Genomic DNA, 21,551 nt, shown 5'->3' with positions numbered 1-21,551 from the left:
TTTTTTTGAATTATTTAAAACAATTAAAATAAATTTTTATTCATTAGTTCAATTCTTATAATTTAATTTTAAATTAAATAAATATTTATAATTAATAATTGATTAATTGTTTGTTATTAATTAAAATATTATTTTTCATTTCATACCTATATGATATTAAAATAAAAAATAAAATATATTATGTGATTATATTATCATATCATATCAACATCTATATATTTACTAATCTAATCACTTCAATTGACATAAAACTAATAAATAAAATTTTAATTAACAATAAAATAAAAATTTATTTAAATAAATTCAAAAAAGAGTTTTTAAGTATAAAGCAAAGCAAAACATACCAAACCAAACCCTATTAATTAATAGTATATTGCCATCCATGCAGATAAAGATATAATTAATAAAAGCTTAAAAAAAGTTAACCCCCAGATGCCAAATTAATGCTTTTTTTAGCAGATCAATTTAAATTACTAATGGACAAAGGCATGGATTCGATTTCATTTGTACAATACAAAAACAATTTTTTTAAAATAAAAAAAATTGAAGGGCGAGGAAAGGAAGAGTGAAAGTACACTTTATCCAACTCCACCGCTACAGATCCCAGTGAGCGACACCGGGAATCTACAAAGAAGCCCAGCCGTTGATGTCCCTTCATCATCATCATCACCCGAAGGAGGAGGAGGAGGCAACACCCTCCCATCAGCGAACAAAATCCGTCCATTCCTCGCCTCCTGATGCTCATCCTGCGGCGTCCCCATCACCCCCTCAAGCTCCGCCGCCGCACCGTAAAACGCCCCGTCCCCAAACCTCCTCTCCACCTCTAGAAACTCTCCGAGAGAAGACGGCTTGGCGTCGTCGTCCCTGCATAGCTGCCACCACCTCCTCCGCCGCCGTCCCAGTCGCTCCGCCCCGAACGCGACCGACGTCAGCGCCCTCCGCTTCTTGGGTTTCGACCCCGTCGAAGACAACGACCCAGCGTTTGTGGGTTGCGTCTCGTGGCGGTGCTGGGAGGGAGCTCGAAAAGTAATGGCTGGGAAACTCACTCCCATTAAAGTACCCAATGTGGTGCTTCTATCATGGAAAAAGGAACCTGTCGACTTTTTTAAAAACATAAAAGAGAGAGAGACTTGCATGAAGGTGAGATTGATGTGAAAATGGATGGAAAAGAAGGGAAAATTCGAGAAAGGGGTCATCAAAACTTACCTCAGTGTCAAGATCGGAGGAGGAAACGGAGGAGATGGTGGGGGAGGAGGGTGGAGGTATCAAATCGGAGGCCGGATCTAGCATTTTTTGTTTTATTGTGGGATTGGGTTAAGAGAGAAAAGACATGGAATGAAGTGAACACAAGAGCGGGAGAAGGAAAGGAGGGATGGAGGATGGTGATACTGATAGATAGTTCTTGGATTGTGATTGAAATCATTATTGTTGGCTTGCCTTTGTTGCCTTTGTCCACCCATCTTACGCCTTTTTGCCCTTTTTCTCTGTTCTTTAAATTCCCTTTTTCTCTTTTCTTTGGTTTTTAAATTCCTTTTTCAATGAAGCTTCATTAATTTGATTATTCTACTAAATTTGGATGAAAATTAAAATATATATATTACAGTATGTTAAAAATCTTAATTCTTTCATTAGTTTTGTTATTTGAAAAAAAAAAAGAAAGATTAAAATAACTAGGTTTTTTCAAATGCAAAAATTAATGATAGTATCAATAATCCCAACAAGGTCACTATCATGTTCTTCTAAATGCCAAGTGTTAAAACAATAGGATAAGAAATCAAAGAAGGTAGAAAGCTGAAATTCCATTAATTTTTTTAATATTTTAAATTATTTTTTTACTTTTTAAAAAATATTCTATTTAAAAATATGTATCTATATTTTATTTTTATGCAAAAAATTCTAATTATTTTATATTTTAACATTTAAATTTGTTTTTATATATAGGAAAAATATCAAAAAGATTCATTCTTTTCCTTCTATTTTGACATTTTAATATATATTTTTAGTTTAACTAATCATTTGGCACTCGGATTTTAGTGAAATTATTGTTTTGATATTTAAAATTTTAAAATTCACTATTAGCTATGCGAATTTTATTTTCGTTCCATGGGCTGTACTTTTGACTAACAATGTTAGTCAAATAGGTGCCATGGTAAAAAATAGCTAATAAGAATGTATCACACGAAAAAAAAAAATCATCTTATCTTTTCTTTATTATTTTTAATTTTTTAATTTTAAAATTAAAAAAAAATCAATTAGGGAGAAAGAAGGGAATTATCATAATACGGGAAAACACCAAAAGGAATCAATAAAATCAAAGTGCAAACGTAATAGAAGTAGAACCATTGTTAGTCTTTATTTTTTTGTTTTTTCCATTACAAATTTGAAAAGGAGTTTTTAGGTGGGAGATGAGTCAGAGAGATTAGCTTTGTAGTTTACTTAGTGATTGTCCCTTGGATACAATTGTTTGATTAATAAATTAGTATGGCAGCATAAAATTAATAGAAAATTCTCCACATGGTCTTTTTAGGTCCGTGAGAGTAATGAAGTATGGAAGTTAATTTGATGAGGATTGGTTCCACATAAAGTAGAGGTCTTTTCTTGGCAAGTTATGCATGGTAGAGTGGCGGTCAAGAGCGAACTTCTTAGGAGAGGGTTAATAAGCAGCAGTATATGTATGTGTGGTGTTTGTAATGTTGAGTTAGAGATTGTTGGGTAGGGTACTCATTTTTCAATTGTTGCGAGATTTGGAAGCTGTGGGGTTTGTGATTTAATTTCTAAGGTATCCAATGGTCTACTCTTGGGGATGATAGGGCTTTTATTCTTGCCTGGAAAGGAATTGTAATTAAAAAAGATAGTAGAGAGGTTTGGGATATGTCTTTTTTTCTTACCCTTCGGTCTATGTGGTTGTTTTGGAATGAGATTTTGTTTAAAGAGAAGCATTGGGTTTTAGATCAAGTTTTTGATTGAAGTAAAGATTTGTGTTCATACTTGGGTTCAAGCTAAATCGCTAAGGATTGCTGGTTCCACTCTTGATGTCCTACTTGCTCCAAATAAAGCTAAAATCCCTAGTAAGTGTCCTAAATTAGTTGCTCTAGGGGTTTGGGTTGCACCTTCGGAGGGGTGGTTGAAATTTCATGTTGATAGGGCTATTAGGGGGAATCCAAGTGAGGCGGGTATTGGCGGGGTTCCAAGAAATAAGTTGGCTGATATTAAAGTTATATTTTCAAAATTTATAGGAGTGCATGATGTGAACTATGCGCAACTCAGAGCAGTACTTGAAGCTTTTAAATTGAGAGAGATTCTAACAATACTGTGAAGTGGATACTCGAAATTGAGTCTTTCAAAGGAAAGACAAGAAATTGAGAGATTATACATACCTTAAGAAGTGCAAATGGAGTTGCTGACCAATTGGTTGAAGATGGGATATTAAGGGAGAATGAGTTCATTTTTATTGTTCCTTAACGCCAGTTATTTTATTATATCTTAATTGACCTCCATCATAAGAAGAGTATTTGCAAAATTTTATTGCTTGAAGATCATTAAATTCATGTCTATATGGACTTACCCCACTTTAATCATAAAATTAGGCTTTGAGTTTGGTTTGTTATTTATTGAGTAATGAATGTGATCAACCACATAACTATAATGACGAATGAGATTTCAACCCCTAACCATATTCAATTAATAATAATAATAACAATATATGGATATTTCAAAACTTTTGAATCGATGAAAAGGAAAGTTTTTACTCGTTATATTTTTAAATTATTATTTTGAATATTTTTTATTATAAATATTAATAAGATTTATCTAATTTTTAAATAAAAATTTTTATTATAAATATTAATAAAATTTGTCCAATTTGTAAATAAAATTTCTAATTGCATTAAATGGTTTTCATTAAAAATGTTTTATATTTTGAGCTTTACATTTTTAAAATATTTTTATGTTATATATAACTATTTTTTTAAAATAAAAAACAATTCATGTGTAACGCAGTCATCGTATCTAGGAAGTCTATGTATTATATTGTTTTGTTAAATGTAGTTCATTTATCCAAAAACTTGTTAATTTAGTCCTTGTATTTTGACATTGTGTACAATTCATTGTTGACGGTGTTGATGTGATGTGGACATGTTAGAAAAAAAATTGATAAAAAAAAATTTTACTACACAGCTTTTCTGTATCACGTCATAAAGATCAAATTACACTAAATAGTAGAATATATTGATTTAATTAAAAAATTTAAATAAAGAAACTAAATTGAACAAAATTTTGTAATACAAGAACTTATTGGATACTTTTATCATTTTTTTATTTCATATTACATATGGGAATGTTGGCGGAAATGATGTATGAAGTGTATAGAAATCTTGAAACCATATCCTCTGTAATTGAATGCAATTTTTGCTTATAATATAAAACACTGTAATTAAATGTGATTTTTGCTTGTAAAATGAATCTCTGCTATATTTTGTTTCGTTAATCTATTTATGCAATCAAAGAAAAAAATGTATTATGAAAAGACATCATTTTATTAACTTTCCATTTATACTAGAAACAAGAAATATAATAATTTGGTTCATGTTCAAGCACAAACCAATTGCGCTGTTGCATTCTATGGCTGTCCAAATTACATGGTAATTTTCGGGATTTCAAATTATGTCGGTTTTTCATATGAAAAGTTGTGGAGTTTATTTTTTGCGCAATTTCTTATATTGCTGGTGGTTATCCGATTTTGAGTTGACATGGTGGCCCAATTGATAGTTCATGTGCTTGTGAGCTAATTATTCAACTCAAGTCTACAAGCAGAGCATTAATGTCCGAAAACAAAGTGTTGAGGGACAAAGTTGAAATTCCAGCAAGCTCAAATGAAGATGAAGTTATGTATGATGAGATTGATGCGTTGAGAGTTGAGAACAAAGTTCTGCAAGAAAAATTGAAGTGTGCAACAAATGCTGAAGAAAAAATAAGGAGATAGAATAATGTTTGTAAGTTTGTTATAAATTTTTCTTTGGTTTTTTGTTTTTTTGTTTGTATTTTTTGGTAATATGGGTGAAGAAGGGAAAAATTTAGGAATTTTGGGTCTCCTTAAAGGTTGAAATGGTGAATGAAGTGTATGAAAATTTTGAAACCCTGTTCTGTGTAGTTGAATACAATTTCTTCTTTATAATATGAAACCCTCCTATCTTTTATTTTGTAGATTGGATAACAAAATATGTAACAATTTGGTTCAAGTTCAAGTACAAACTTGTCCAAATTACAAGGTGATCGTTTTGGTTCATTTTCTATACATTTTAGACACCATGTCATTTATAAAGTGAAACAAAAAATGGAAAAAATACCCAAGAAATTTCAATTCTTTAGAATTTTGTTCAATTTAATCTTCTATCCAAAATTTCTTTAATTTAATCTGTATACTCTGTTATTTGGTATAATTTGATTCTTTAATTTAACATGACACAGAAAAGTTACGTGGTTAATTTTTTTTTATATATCTGACGTGTCACTGTCACATCAATATTGTTTAACACGTCAATGTAATTAATGATCAATTTGAATGGAGTTACTCAAAAGGACTCAATTGCATATAATGTTAAAGTACAAGATTGAATTGATGAGTTTTTAAAAGGACTAAAGTGAATAAAATGCTACAATGAAGGTTTGTTTGATGTGATTTTGAGCCAAATGGAATAAAATTATTTGAAGGAAAAATAAAATTTTCGATTTATCCCATAAAGGAAAACACAGACGGTTGCCCTTAATAAATTTAGGGAGCAATCACACTCAATTATAATTGATCGGTACATTGTTTTTTGTGCTATCTTTTTCAATATTTTTTCTTCTTTTCCAAAATGAAACTAAAACTAAAACTAAACTAACAAATAAAAGGGTATAAAAAAAGAAAGTACAAACCCAATCAAGGCTGGGACCACCCTCCCCGTTCGCTCTATCACCGTCCACGTCATTCTTTTGTTCTTCTACCCTCTGCCAACTTATCCTCCTCTCCTCGTAATGTGAAAGAATTTTGTACAATTTATCTTTGCTAAATTAAAGTCCTACTCGCCTCGACTATCAAAGCTCATGTACTCGCTGCATGGCAACAGACAGTTTTGTACTTTTTTAAAACTCTTTGTGAGAAATTAAAACTCAAATAACAAGAGTGAATTAAATGTTAAATATTTTTTATTTGATGAACAATTATAATTTATTTTTTTAAAAAAAAATATATAGGCATTAATTATTAAATCAAATTTTAAAGATGAAATTTTTAATTATATTTAATTACATGGAATGTTAGACTTCTATGATTGCTGGGCTCTTAAAACTTTTTCTAACTACATATTTAATTTTTTTTTTATTCTATATTTTGACCAATAAAAAAGGGTGACGATATTTTGCCACAAGACAGAAGGAGCAAGCAAGTAGGAGGAAGTAACCTAAACGAGGGGATAACCCAAAAAATAAAGTTCAACCAACTTGGAGCCACCCATTTGTTTAATGGAGTCAAACTCCAAGATATAATCAATTACATTTGGGATCGAAATGTAGTGAATCAAAAATCAGAAAACACCGAAGATTTTAGCAGGGGAGCTCTTGAGAATATGTCCCTCCCATTGTTGTCGGTGAATCAAGTAAAATTGCATAAACGATATGATGAATTCAGAAGGTGAATCAAGTAAAATTGCATAAACGATATGATGAATTCAGAAGGTGAACGAACTATGACTTCCGTCTAAACTGTAAAGCAATTGTTGTCTGCAAAACTGGAGCAGGTTAACTGTTACCTCAAGTATGTCTCTCAAAAAACTTCTCTATTAGAACTGAGAATGCTGCAAAACCAGCACAACCAGCGCATGCTGCTTTCGGACCACCTGTAAACACACAATAGAAAGAGAGATATAAGATAACTAGGCGTTGAGAACAACAGAGTGCAATCATGAATAACATAATTCAGGCAGGCAAACAAGGGAGATTGACATTTTACAGTGAAATTGAAGACCATAAGCTAAGGAATTGGGGATTTAATATGGAAAGGATCCAAAGCTAAGACATAAACAAGTATCTGTAGGACATCCTAGCTAATATGAGCAAAAATTTTTTCTCAAGCCTCATTTCCCAGAGCTTCCTTAAAGTCGAACACTTCAATTTGCAGCAGAGTTACAATGACAAATGGTCTTTGAATATCACCCTGTTATGGGCTATCATTATCAGTGCTCCGAATAGAACTTTATATTATCACTATTATTTTTTTCAAACATTATTTCTTCAAAGAGTAAATTCTTTTCTTTTTAACTAATATGCTCATGAGCATGCATTCCACTTGCATTTATTTACTGTTAGCATTCATTTTGATACGTAGTGGACAATTACTGGAAATAAATTAGGTTAGGTTATAGCATTACTTTGGAGATGGAAATTAAAAAGAAACTAAACTTGAATGAAAACTCAAATTACAAGAAGGATCATCTCATAGCTTTCATTATGCTGTACCTGCAAAAGGAAAAAAAATGTTGTGTGTCTAACAAATTCAGATATTTATTTTAGATGTAGGGTGTTAGTCACAACTAATTATTCAATATATATAAATTGTTTTTAGACATCCCTAGTATTGAATTATTATAGTTTTAATTGCATAATCTTTTTAAATAACCACTACCATCATAGTAATATATCTGTAAACAGTTAGAACTTTATTATGAACTATAGTTACTTTCAAATTAACTCTCAGAAGATTACTTGGTAAAGGCTCATAAAAGGTTCAGACAACTATATCTAGGTATTGGACATTCACTTCACCATATTACAAGGCTTGTTCTCTTCCTATGTACCTTTTTTAACCCAAGGTCAATTGTGTTGTGCACTACACAGACATTTTGTTGATATACTCAGAACTGTAAAGTGGTTACTAAATTTAAAAAAAAAAAATTGTCTTTTACTTTGATAAATTTTGACATGCATTAAGAACTCAAATTATAGGGCTTGCTCTAAGTCGATTGAATTTCCAGAAATGTAGTAATATGGTACCAAGAAAACTAATTTACTCCTGTGACCACTTCTCACACCTCGACCACAAGAATAAATTCCAACTCCCTTCTCCCTCTCTACCCCTTTCTTTTCATCTTCCTCTAATCTCCTAATCTCCTCACTTGAGATTGAAGATAGTAATGCATATGCTTGTTAATGTCATCAGATGCTTGACTGTACAAAGAGAATACAACTCCTAGCAGGTAGAAAATGCACAAGTTATAAAACGAGCTACATCCATACTGTCTGGGGATGTAACTTTTGACGTAGATTATAAAGTATTTTTTCTTATTTTTTCTAGCTTCTTGTGCTATTTAGAGTGTCATCCGTGTTATACTATATTGTTCTTCGTTTTCAGGTTGAATGAAACTACTTCAATCTCTATATAGGTCAGGTGCACATTTGGTAAAACATGTGCATGTTTGAAACTTTTTAGGTGAAATCACTAACTCTAACTAATATTATTCTTCATATATTGTAATTGTTCAAGTTGTCAACATTACCCCCCCCTCCCAACTTTTTTTTCTCTTTTTGAAGTCCTATGTCTTAGAAGTAGAATATATAGTTTTCTTTAGAACTACAAAATAGAGCTATGAAGAGCAATAAGAAAGGTTGGTGATTTAACTTAAGTGTTGAATTTTGAGGGGCAACAAACAAGAGAGTTTTATAGAATTCAGAAGTTGAAAGAAATAAAGAGAAAACTGAAATTAGTTTATGCTAAATGTCAATCATAAATTGCATTAATATAGAAGTGCTTAAGAAACAAATAGAAAATCCAACTTCCAGCCTATGCATATCTCAAAAAAAAAAAAAAGAAAAGAAAAGAAAAAAGGAAAGTTAGTAACAACCCTAAAACGTTACTNGAAACAAATAAGAAAATCCAACTTACCAGACCTATGACAATAATACTAACAAAAAAAAAAAAAAAGAAAAGAAAAGAAAAAAGAAAGAAAGAATGAACAAGAAAAGTGGTAACCTTTGTGCATCCAAAAATGGGTGAAAAGAAGGGAGAAAAAGACCCTCCATTAGGCTCATAAACATCTCACTAATAATTGTCCACTTGCAAAATGACTAGTAGGTGAACCAAAAATGTCAGCACAAGACGCTACATCTGAGAGCTCCTGGCTGTTCTGAATGTGAACTTTTTTCTATGCTAACAAAGATATGAAACCTATCTAACAAATATTTAATGAGATCATGGTGACATTATAAGTAGTATCAACAGAAAGAAAGTAAATACCTCTAGCTGACATAGTTCCCCCAGTTACACAACCGGCAACAACAGTATTTGTGGTGTCATGCTTTGCTCGAGCCTTTAAAAACAAACATTCAACGTGAGTAAGCACAAAAGAAGTTTCAATTGCCAATTTTGTTCATAGATATAACTGAATTTTGGTTTCAGCTTCTTCATACTACCTTCTCAACAACACACTCAACAGCAGAAAAAACAAAGCCCATAACTGCAAATGCTTTTGCAGAACCCCAGCTTCTTTGCCCCATTTGCTTTGCGGTATAAACAAATTGTTGCCTACCAGTCATTTGATCTTGCATTATAGGATTATCCAATGCACCCAAAAACAAGCCCATGAACAATCCTAGCCCACCTCCTGCATGTAGTACCACAAACATAAAAATCCCTTTAGAACCCTAAACCCTTGCTTAAACCCTCCAACAAATAGAATGGAAGACAGAATAATGCAAAGGCAAAAGAATTCTTGCTTTATTCCAAAAAGTCCAGAAAAAAAAAATTTGGCATGCATCAAATTTCAAATTTTTAATCAACTATTTATCCAGTTCTTTTGGCTTTTATTTTTCTTTTATCTTTCTTAAAAGGCAAACAAATTATCATTTAAAATAATTTAAAACCCAATTATTTAAAAAAAAAATGAAAATTGGAATTGGGACTTACCCATGACTCCACTAACGACGCTACGAACAGCACAATTATCCCAAACTTCTTGAGCACGAATTTCCTCCATTGTTGGCATTCGAATACCCTTAATCTGAGGCTGCTCTGCTTCACTTGAGCTTGCAGCTTCATTTTTTGAATCACCTTCAGAGTTGGTCGCAGACATTTTTACCAAACTCCAATTCCACAGAATACCCAAGAAAAACCTTGTCACGCAAGTGTGTGGGTGGGGGCTTGAGCCGCCATAACTGGGAAGGTTTCTAATAAAAAGGCAAGTCTTTGGGCCGCAAGAGCGTCGTGGAGTGTGCGTCGGACGTTGAGTCAACCACCGCGTACTTTTGCAGCATTGACTGGGCTGACCCTTTTCCTTTTTGGGCTGGGCTTGGATAACCCTCACAAACTTGGGCTGAGCTCGACTTAGAAAACCAGTTTGGCCATTGACGTCAGATCCGGCACTTCCTCAATCGAATCGGCTATGGAGTTCTAGATCGACGCTTCCCCAACCCTGCAACCATATCCAACCATGGAGGCATTGGTGTTGCCATTGTTGTCTCCTTCCGGTGAAGGATAAAATTTAGAGGGAAAAGGAGAGAGATGAGTAACGAGAAAGAAAATGTGAAAAATAAATAAATTGTCTTATGTAGAATAATAATTTTTAAAACTAATTAAAGGTAGTATTTTTGCTTAATAATTTTTTTAACCTATTCCTGCATACTTAGAATAATGATTAAGATCAGTAATAACTATTTCGATCTCTTCTGGAATGATCATTTCTCAAAAAGACCATTCTGTAAACCAAACACATTCTTAAGAATGGGCAGGACAGCCGCAGACATTCATGACCAGAAACATCATGGGAAAGATACGACAGATAATATATTTCTTTTGTATAAACCAAGTGCCGATGTACATTCAAAAGGGGAAAACCATTCTATATGGTCATTTTTAAAAAATTTTCAAGCCCAGCCTAATTCTAAAGCCACAATGAATCAATCTACATGGCTTCTAAATCACGAATATAGTCATCCCACATTTCAGTTGCAATAGAATCCCTTAACTGTGAACTAAGTTCTAGTTGTTCTGCTTCAAAACCAACCTCCAGATCATGGTTATCAATGTGCATCATTGCCTGTTCCACCTCTAATGGAGGCAATGACTCCTCTATCTGTTGAACAGTCTCCGGTTCATACATTTTAAAAAGCAAATCATCCGGTTTCTCCCTACGTATGTAGTTGTGCAATGCACATGCTGCTACTACCAATTTCACCTGAGTTTGTAATGGGTAGGGAGGAGCCGACATCAAAATAGGAAACCGTTCCTTTAAGGCCCCAAAAGTACGATCAGTAGCATTTCTCAACAAGAAATGCCGTTGATTAAATAGCTCTTTGGCATCTTGGAGATGATAACCACTGGAAAATTCATTCGAGTTATAGGGGACACCAAAATACGGGGCAATGAAGCCTGGCATATTTGCATACTTGTTGTCCACAAGGTAGTATCTCCCTGCATCATTCAAAATTTTCATCCAACAACTAAAACTGGAACTTCAGGCAGTAACAGACAGCAGAAATATATTATGCTAGCTGCTCTAAAAATTTAAGGCTCCATTTGGTTGCCGTATTTGCTACTAGTTTTTTTATTCCCAATGCTGAAGGCAAAAAAATGACATTTGGATACAAAACCATTTTTTTTATTCTTTTAAAGCATTAAAACTTTAAAATTTGAAGTCATAAACAGCAAAAGGCATGATTTTACTTCAATATGCATTAATCATGCTTATGTTGGTTTTATTTGTTAACCAATAACTTACTTTTATACAACATGATTTTGCTTTTGCTTAATAGCAAGGAAAGCAAATAAAAAGAGTAGCAGCAAATGGAGCATAAACCAATATAGGGTGTCTATATCCTGTCAAACGTTAGATCCCATTCCCTAAAATAATACTAAAGATTAAGCTAGATTTCTCAAACACTATGCAAATATGTCCATTTACTTGGCGCATATATATAAATATAAATATATATATATATATATATATATATATATCAGAACTAGTGAGTCTTTATGNCGCATATATATAATATAATATATATATATATATATATATATATATATCAGAACTAGTGAGTCTTTATGAAAACAATATGTAATACCTTCAGGCACTTGCAACTTATTACGCCTAGTAAGAGCTGAATTTAGAACTCTCAGATCTGATGCTGAGCCTTCCCAGCCAGCTAGAACATAATGGAATTTAAGATCAAATGAACAAGCTGCCAGAACATTTTGTGAAAGTAATCCATTCTTATTACGAAAAGGTCCCTGCTCATCTACACCAACCATCACTGGAATGTGTATGCCATCAACTGCTCCCACACAGTCCTGGCAAAATTAATTTAAAATGAGATAGAAGTAACCTGGAATAGATGCTAGTAAATTATTTAGGGGTACCTTAAAATATGGATAAAATCGGGGATCTTGTGAGATTTGTGGTGGAACATCAGATCCTGGAGGCTGAAAAAATTCTAATGAAATTGCCATAATTGCATTCAAAACATTATTGAAATGGCGACTGATGGTTTCCCCCGAATATCTGAATAACTCCTGAACAGCCCGAGTCCGTAGATTATGGCCAATTATGAACAAGAATATGGCTAATTGCTCCTCAATCTTGATACGATTTGTATGGCGAAGCAAACCTTTGCCTTGCAGAATATCACACAATTTGTAAAACACTGGCTTATCCATGCGAAAATTTTCCAAACATCGCTCACTCTGTCCATTAAGTACCTCATCTACAAACTTTGTACCATTTGAAGCAAGACTATGACCCAATTCTTTGGGCATATAATTTCCATAGACTCCATCCTTCTCATCATCAGAGCTCTCCATGAGAAAACTATCCTCTGCACTTAAGAATTGATCATCAGCACTCATAAAGATGCAACGCTTTCAAAGACTGTAAGAATGACATGCAACATTAATCCAACAAGGAGCTACCCTACCCAAGTACAAGAGTACACAGGTAAAAGCAATAGGTTAGGAGATAACCAACCAAACACCCTCTAAAGCACTGATGCTAATCTTCTTGGCTGAAGCACATAATCTATCAAAGATAAAGTTGATGGCATTATAGCTGCAAAATGCTTTTCTAGACAAGAAGCCATGAATCTCCACAATCTGTATCCACCACATACAAAGAGTTTACATCACCTGATCACCTCAAAAATGAAATCTTCTAGTTCCTATTGATCAGTATCCCCTCTTTTGATATGTCATTCTGAAACAAAAATAATCCCCTACTTAATTTGGTGCCCTACTCCTAGAGCAACAAAGGAGCAAAATAGGTAACATTATGGTTCATAAAAAATAATAGCAGGCAGCTATTGCTGAATCAATCTCACGTGATTCTACAGAAATGAAGTTAAAGAAAGAAAGTATACAGAGAAGTTAGTCATTCAAAACCACCAATGGATTCAAACAAAAATCCTTTCATAAAAACTAGAAGGTTTCACAACCATGCAGACCTCCGCAAAACCTAAATTTGCTGTGGAAAAGGAAGGAACTTGGTGACAAGTGGCCAAATGTGCTCCTGGGCATTTCTCTTAATTTCAGATTTATCATTTCAAAGAAGAAAGAAAAGAGAAAGGGTATGTGTCTAAAAAAATATGAAGCAATGATGACTTGTAAAGTAAGGCAAAAGTTTCACGTATTGGAATTGCAAGAGAGGATAGGAAAATAATACAAAGGTACAAGAAAAGATTCCTTCTCACAAGCTCCATCTTGGAAAATAGTCACTTGTGTAATTCTTTTAAAACAGGATCAATTGAGTAATAAATAAGCTTAACGAGATTTCCTTATTCTATTGACCACCAACAATCCCATTCTAGCGCTTTCGACCGCATACCTTGTACCTCCTTCCAAAGACGTAGAAACTTCATATGCACTTTTATCTCTTTCTTTCAGTAATAGGAGATATAAGAGGATAGAGGTTGAATTTCTCCAAGCAAGGACTCCCAAGTATATTCTATAATCAACCACTTACAAAATAACGATCATGGCATGCAAGCCTAATGAGTTAATAAAAGCAAGAAAATAGTATAAAATACGAGTACATCCAATAAGTTGTCTAAGCTAGAATTGATATTTCGTGCCTTCAGTTGTGGTGTTTAACAAAAGAGCCAAAGATAAAGCAATGGATGTTCTGAAATCCGTTACATCATTGACTTTTCTACGAGGCCAACCTTGTTTACTTATTTCTGCACTCTTATGTCAACATGAACAAACAAAAAGAAAATGAAACAATAGAACAAAGCAAAGAGCAAGACAGTACAGCTGAATGTTATTTTTTCTTAAAAGTAAAGTATGATTATAATTACTGTAAAGGGAACACTTTGGGTAGATGGAATTCAAAGATAATCGCTTTCTCCTTAAAGTCATCCCTCAAAAATTGTTAACATTAATGGTCATTCTTTTCTAGAACAACCGGAAGAGATTCCAATAAAATAATTACAAGCATAAGAGAAATTAATGGAAAGGTTCATAAAAGACAGAAATGTGCAGCCAGCTTTAGAATAATCACAAAAATTTTCCAACAGCGAAACGCTGGCATGCTTATATAAAGCCAAAGATCAAAACCCTAATACTCCAAGAAGCGTGGCACGCTGTGTTCCTTTGACACCTAATGAGGCACATTGGAGAGCGATTTCCCACAAATTTCACAAGAATAATCAAATGAAAACAACTACCCGAGGAAAAAGAAGAACTTGAAACCAAAGAAACAAACGCAAATGATTTCTGATACAAAATCCAAATAATTACTATAACAAACAATGCAGTGCCAACAAACCGTTGATTTCAATAGAAAATCAAAAAATAATAATAAAAGAGAATAATCTATACTCGAGTGAAAGCATTTTCGTAGATTATAATCTCAAAATGTAAATAATAATAATCGGTTATGGAGGAATAATTTGGCGGCATGTTGTTACCTGAGAAAGAACAAAAAGGGATGCCGGAGAAAAGCGGCTTTGAACGACGTCGTGCCCGAGACAGAGAGGGGAATGGATGGGGTGATGGATTGGATGCAATAAAGGATTGAAGGAAGGAGAGGAGAAAGAGTGATTGCAGTAGTTGGTTTTGAAGCAGCAGCAGCAGCAGCGGCAATTGTAACGTTGGTGTGTGCAGAGTCTCCTCTCCTCCGCCACTGGGAGAAGTGGGAATTTCGATCAGAGTTTTAGAGGAGGGTTTATTCTTATTCAACGAATGCTTGGCCCATTTGCTTTATGGGCTTCCTTTCTTCAGAAAGCCCAATTTGGGTTGTTTGTGTTAGTTATGAATTTAAATCACACGAAACTTCACAAAGCCCATCCATAACTACACTGAAAGGGAGCGTAAAGAGGATTTCAAAATTGTGACACGTTGAGCTTTTGGTTTTGCTCCACGTGGAGTTTTGATCACCTGAATCGTAATTATATTTTGGGACGTTGCCTTGAGATTTGATGGGACACGGTTGATATCTATAAGGAAAGCCTCAAGAAAACTTCAAAATTATGAAACGTTGGGCCTTTGGTTTTGCTCCACATGGAGCTTTGATCATCTAACACATAGTCATTTTTTGAGGTGTTGCCTTGAGATTTGATGGGGCATGGTTTTTTTTTTTTAGGGCTTTACCCCAAAAGGAGTCCTTCCAAAAATTCTCAAAGGCTAGGGTCGAACTCAGGGGTTTGGAAATAGTTTTCAACCAGCAATAGATGCACCGCGGTTAGAACCTCACTAGCTGCGTCATTACCCCAAGCAGAAAAGATTGATGGGCCATGGTTGATGTCTATAACTATAATTACTAGAAATGTACCCGTGCGTTGCATACGGATATAATAATACAGGTTGTAAAAATTTTGTTTCTCATATTTTTCATTTTATTAAATTTTTGTAGGTGAGGACTAAAGCAAGTCATGTACTAAAAATTACATATACAAAATATTATAGTTAGTAGTGGAAAGTTTTGGAATATTATAACCTAGGGTCATAATATAATGCATAGATATATAGATATCAGCACAAAACATAAAAGCAATATTACGACAATTTATAATTTTACACCATCATCCTTAGGTTAGGTACAAAAGGTAGTGCTTGTAAGTAGAAATTAGGATAAGGCTTTTGCGAAGTTTTACAAAAGATGTCATTGTTGTTGTTACAAAATATATATAGTTGGGAAAGTAGTGTTTTGATATTCAGCCAGCATTTGAAGTATATACAAAAAAGATAAAGTGTGTAATATTACATGCCACCTTGAACAAAAAAATGAGGCATCTTAATACGTAGCTGGCAATTAGATGTTAAGATTTCATATTAGCTATAGATGAACAAAAAGTTTCAATAATGCTATGCTTCCATCAAGGTTTTGATTCGATGTGTGCCTTGTTTGCAAATAATGTTACAGCAATTAAGGAGTATCATTTATTGTTTAAAATTTTTATCTCAATAACTCATGAGCCAAAGCAAAAAACATTAAAATTCTATGAGTAATACACGACTTACATCAAGCATTGATAAAGTGTATGCACGAACAATTAAAAGAGGTAAATTTTAACATCCATCAATACAAAATTTCATCATCCATAAAAAAAACCTTTTGTTTTTTTTGCAACTCGCAAAATCTGCAGAACAATCTAATTTATTTAAAACTTCAGTGTTAATATCCTAGCTATAAATCGTTCATTAAAAGTACTAGAAATGTGTGTGAATTTTGAAAATGTTAAACATTCAAATGAATATAGATATTTTTATCTCATGCTTGTAGTTCAAACTATATGAAAGAAGGAGAAAATAACCTAATAACAATAAGATGAAGAACAAATAAGTAAAATGAAGTTTATTATATTGTAATCCTAACCTGGTTTTGTTTTTTTTCTGAGGTGATTCTTGTCCTTGGTTGGTGGCAGCACCTTCATAAGGAGTGTTTTCTGAGAAAAGTTCTCTAGCCACTTGTGTGTTGATTGGTGATGGTAGGAGCTGCTTCTCTGGTTGATCAATTGTTAATGGAGGTGTTGAGGATACAACAATGGTTGTAGAAGTTGGAGTGGGAGGTTCTTGGTTTGCCATCACATCACAATCGAACAGTTTGTAATTTGAAATTCCTATTTTAATTGCTTTTAATGTCAAACCTATTATGAATGTCCTTGTTTAGTTGATCAAAGCCTTGACCGGTCCAAGTAATGTCATGCGATGGATAGTATTGAGTGTTGCAAGTTTTGTGATACTCGCTCTAACTGTCACGACCTGGAACTTCCATCGAGCCCGTGACAATCGCCGTGTTGTCCCGATCAACACTCATTACCCAGATTATCAACCAGAACTCCGTAAGGCTTTAATATCAGTTTCTCTTTTCCTCGGTGAGCAACTGTTACCAAATATCGTGTTCTAAAAGAATTTAAGTTATTTCCAACTGAAATCAATAAAAAAAATGATTTCTGTCTCACAAGGGCGTTTTGGTCATTTTTCCTCAAAAGTTTCGAAACCAGTTAAAAATGTAGTATGCAAGTATAAAACACATAATTCATAATCAAAAATAAATTTAAACTTCTAAAACTTTCATTTAAAATGAAATTATAACTATTTGAATATAATAAAAATATAGAATAAAATATTCAATTTTTTCATAAAACAATATTTTTATAACACTGTGTAAATAATTTTTACAGCGAAAAAGCAAAATAAATTCATATATATTGTAATATAGATAACCAAAGTATAAAATTAAATTTACAGTAACACGTGGGCCCACGAACGACTAAAAGTGTTAAAAGAATTAAACCAACATATTTTGAGGATGCCAATCCAATTGTAGTCATCAATGAAATGAGCTATTTACCGACTATCCTGATGCCTGAAATGGGTGAAAAGGAGGGTGGTGAGATTATATAATCCCAGTGAGTAAACAAATATCATTTAAAATATCTAAAGGCGAGTAACAAGAGACTAGTAAAACATTTCATCCAAATATGTTTTTCAGAACACAAATATTCATTTCATTTAAAAACATTAATATGGCTTATGAGTATCTTAAAAGCTTGGCTCGTGCCAGAAACCATTATCATACTCAGCTATCAGGGATACCTTGGCAGAGGGTTATCCCAAACCGAGTTCGTCAAGGCTATTAAAAAGTTATGTACGCATAAAACATGTTTTCATTTTGAAAATATAGCCGTTCCTTGGCGTTGGCTGAGTTCCCCCTCACGTGGTGGTTTAGCGTGAAGTGAACTCTAAAGTCATACCTCGGGAGTTACCCTACTCACCTCTCCAACCGAGGTAAAATATATAAATATTCGGATTTCGTGCCCCTCTAATAGGCTGGTCCACAGAATCTGCCTACTGCAGCAAGCTAAACCCACCATACAATAAAATTTTGACAGCATGACAGGGCTAATATTTTACTACCCAGCCTGCAAGGGTAAAATAAGACAATCTATACAATTCATAAAACACAGCCCAACCAGTCATGCCAACACAATAACAATATAACATAAGCCATCAATTTCCAATTATAAATTTACAATATACCAGTGGTCTCCAATTACTCTATTTTCAAAATTGTTATTTCGTTTCAAGACAATTTATAAAATCTTTTCATTTAAATTCATTTTTGTTTATAAAACCTAAAATTTACCCGTTTAACTCATTTTCATAAAATTTCACCGAATCCGAATTAAAACATACTTTAGATAATTAAAATGATGATAAGGTTACTCACGGTACTAGGAGTTCGATATACTCCTATTCTCGATCTTTGGGCACAATCTCTTTACATTTGTTAGAGGGCTCACCACCTATACATCATACGTGACACGAATTTCAATAAATTGTGTCAATTTATCATAAACTATTTCAGGCTCTCTAAATCTAAATGAATGCATGCGATGGGATGCAAAATGTTTGATTAATCACTTAAATGTGACATTCGACCTAAGTCACACTATACTCGACCTAATCAGCTAAAATCTCCAATTTAACTCCAAATCAATTCTTCTCACTTTCTACACTCCAATTATACCTAAATTACCTCAGTGACTGTGAATGAGATTCAATTTATCAATCCCGGGTCAATAATCACACATGTCTATACGTTAAGCAAAAATTCAAATTTTCACACCAAAATTTTTCATTTAATTTCTAGCCTCACCAAACATCAAATATCACCAAAATATCATGAAATATCATCAATTTCAGCCACAATATCCTCCCTAGAAAATTCGGCCAAGGATGGGTAATGGGAGAAAATGAATTTTTCTTGTTGGTTTGTTTCTAGACATGATAAACTAACTAAAAACGCTAACATAACTTAGAATCAAATCAATCCAACTTCATTCTCTCTCCATACCCATTCCAACCAGCCATGAATTCACCATGAAAACATGAAATCAACCATGAAAAATGAAAAAGAAAGCACGGGTAGTGTAAATCACAAGTCAAAATCAAGAAATTTTACCTTTATTAGCTTAATCTCTTGAAATCTCACACTTTTTCTTCAATTTTTCCACCTAGGGTTCTTGTTTTTTTTCCTTTCCTCCTTTGTTCTTCTTTGGCCGGCCATATGAATGAGAAATGGGCTGATTTTGTGTTAATTTTAAAGCTAAATATTTAATGGTTATAAATATGCCATATGTCACCATTTCATTGGTCTATTTTTATTTCTTAACTATTAAGCTTTTTCTCTCCACCATATAAATTCCTTCAATTATCCATGATAAAATTGGGTAAAATCCATGTGCTGAAAAAGTGTTCTGGTGGTGAAAAATTATAATTTTGCCCTTGGAGCGACAAAATTATCATTTTACCCCTATACTCCGAAAAATATCGAGATCACCATTTTTCACTTCTCAACCTCAAATCATACTCCAATAAGTCAAATATGATCAAAATCTTTAAAAAAAATTCTCATTTTGTTCTCAAGTGGTAAAATTACCATTTTACCCCTTGATAGTGAAATTTTCGATTTGACTCCAAATTAATCCTCGAACTTTGAATCACCATTCTAAGTCATTCTGGGACTTTAAAATTTTCAATTTCACCATAAAATCTCTATTTGATCTAGTTCGAGGCTTAAATCAACTTTGTTGTACCTCTAGATACAATATCGACTTTTATAAATTTTTCGAGACTCTCCTAGTATGTAAACATTCAGTCAATCACATGCATGTCATGACAAGTATTTTACAGAGTCAGGCTTGACATCTTCTCCCCCACTTGGATCAACCATATGATCCTTCTTCATGACTGATTTCGACATCCGACTAAATATTATTATTTTAATATTATTTTATTCTAAAAATTTTATCTTATCTCTTTGGTTCCCAAAATACCTTATTATGCCTCAATTCACATCCGATAAGCTTTATTTGTCACCATATCAAAGTATGGGGCATTTCACCAACAACCTTTTCTGCCACTTTACCGAACGCTACCAATCCCATTTGTCTAGTGCTATCTTGCATAATCAGTTGTATGGAATATCTACAAAATTGAATTTTAGTTTTTTTACAAATGGAGATAAGGAGTTGGTAATAAAGTTGACAGGTATTTTGTGAGACCCTGTCAAGCTCGATTAAAAGACGGTATTGTACCGAGTGGTACAACTAAGTTAAATCGAGCCTTGAACTAGTTCAAATAGAAATTCTAAGAGGGATTTGAAAATTTTGAAACTCACAGAATGGCTTAGAATAGTGATTCGGAGTTCAAGGTCCAGTTTGAAGTCCATCAGGAAAATTGACCGATTAGGGACAAAACGATCATTTTATCATTTGATGATAAAATGGAGATTTTTAGCCAAGATTTAATCACATTTGACCAAGAATAATTATATGAAATATAATTATGATTATTGGAGTATAAAATGATGTTTAGCAGTGAAAAATTATGATTCCCGGTATTTTTGGAGCATAAGGGCAAAATGATAATTTTACCACTATAGGACTAAACGAAAATTTTTATAAAATGATTTTTGTCCCATTTGGTTAATATTGATCAATATTAGTGTTATTTGAGGTTGAAAAGTAGAAATAATGTGATTCCGGTACATTTCAGAGTATAGGGGTAAAATCGTAATTTTTTCGTCCCAAGGATAAATCGATAAATTTTTCACCCCAGCACTTGTCAAGACCAAGGGATTTTAATTGTGGTAGGATTGGATAAATACCAGAATATTTGTGGTGGAAAATTAGAAAGAAAAAGTCAAAAAGTTAAAAAATTGGGCCAATAAGCATGTGACACGTGGCATGCTTGATTATTTTATTATTTCTATAGAAATCAGCCCATTAAATCCCCAATTCTCTCACTATATTCGGCCTAGGCAACCAGAAACAAGAACAAAGGAAGAACAAGGGGGAAAACAAGAAAAACTTAGGTGGAAATTCAAAGAAAAAGTGAAGAAATCAAGGAAACAAGCTAGGTAAGTTAGAATTTCTTTAATTCTCCTTGATACCTAGCTTACCCATGCTTTTGTTCTTGAATTCCATGGTTGAATATTGAGTTATCATGATGAATTCAATTCTGAAAAATGGGTATGGAAGAGGAATTGTTGTTGGAATAATTTGATTTTAGACTATGTTAGTGTTTA

General features: G+C 33.2%; 3 protein-coding genes and 1 long non-coding RNA gene across 7 annotated transcripts in view; all 4 read right to left on the bottom strand.

Moving 5' to 3' along the window:
* LOC18604370 (uncharacterized protein At3g17950) lies at positions 434-1,479 on the bottom strand. The gene is made up of 2 exons (XM_007036800.2): positions 1,207-1,479; positions 434-1,100 (listed from the first exon to the last, which is right to left on the bottom strand). The coding sequence occupies exons 1-2, from the start codon at positions 1,288-1,290 to the stop codon at positions 579-581; spliced, it is 606 nt and encodes a 201-aa protein (XP_007036862.1). The 5' UTR covers positions 1,291-1,479; the 3' UTR covers positions 434-578.
* Positions 6,454-10,290, bottom strand: LOC18604369 (mitochondrial import inner membrane translocase subunit TIM22-4). The gene is made up of 4 exons (XM_018116753.1): positions 9,938-10,290; positions 9,445-9,635; positions 9,269-9,341; positions 6,454-6,875 (listed from the first exon to the last, which is right to left on the bottom strand). Exons 1-4 carry the CDS (start codon positions 10,101-10,103, stop codon positions 6,790-6,792), a joined length of 516 nt encoding a protein of 171 aa, XP_017972242.1. The 5' UTR covers positions 10,104-10,290; the 3' UTR covers positions 6,454-6,789.
* LOC18604368 lies at positions 10,789-15,162 on the bottom strand. 4 transcript variants are annotated; one of them, XM_018116642.1, is made up of 5 exons: positions 14,926-15,162; positions 13,148-13,214; positions 12,386-12,840; positions 12,091-12,316; positions 10,789-11,440 (listed from the first exon to the last, which is right to left on the bottom strand). In XM_018116642.1, exons 3-5 carry the CDS (start codon positions 12,824-12,826, stop codon positions 10,932-10,934), a joined length of 1,176 nt encoding a protein of 391 aa, XP_017972131.1. In that variant the 5' UTR covers positions 12,827-12,840; positions 13,148-13,214; positions 14,926-15,162; the 3' UTR covers positions 10,789-10,931. The 4 variants fall into 4 exon arrangements, with proteins under 4 accessions (XP_017972131.1, XP_017972128.1, XP_017972129.1 ...); XM_018116639.1 differs by lacking the exon at positions 13,148-13,214; XM_018116640.1 differs by lacking the exons at positions 13,148-13,214; positions 14,926-15,162 and adding an exon at positions 12,940-13,114.
* The window catches only part of LOC108661254, an 18,868-nt gene continuing 15,590 nt past the window's right edge, over positions 18,274-21,551 (bottom strand). The window contains exon 3 of the long non-coding RNA XR_001927004.1: positions 18,274-18,289. This is a non-coding gene — a long non-coding RNA (uncharacterized LOC108661254). The remainder of the gene's footprint in view (positions 18,290-21,551) is intronic.

Source organism: Theobroma cacao, chromosome 3, assembly GCF_000208745.1.
Source record: "Theobroma cacao cultivar B97-61/B2 chromosome 3, Criollo_cocoa_genome_V2, whole genome shotgun sequence".
In the NCBI taxonomy this organism is placed as follows: domain Eukaryota; kingdom Viridiplantae; phylum Streptophyta; class Magnoliopsida; order Malvales; family Malvaceae; genus Theobroma; species Theobroma cacao.
This window is presented reverse-complemented; position numbering and strand designations above follow the sequence as displayed.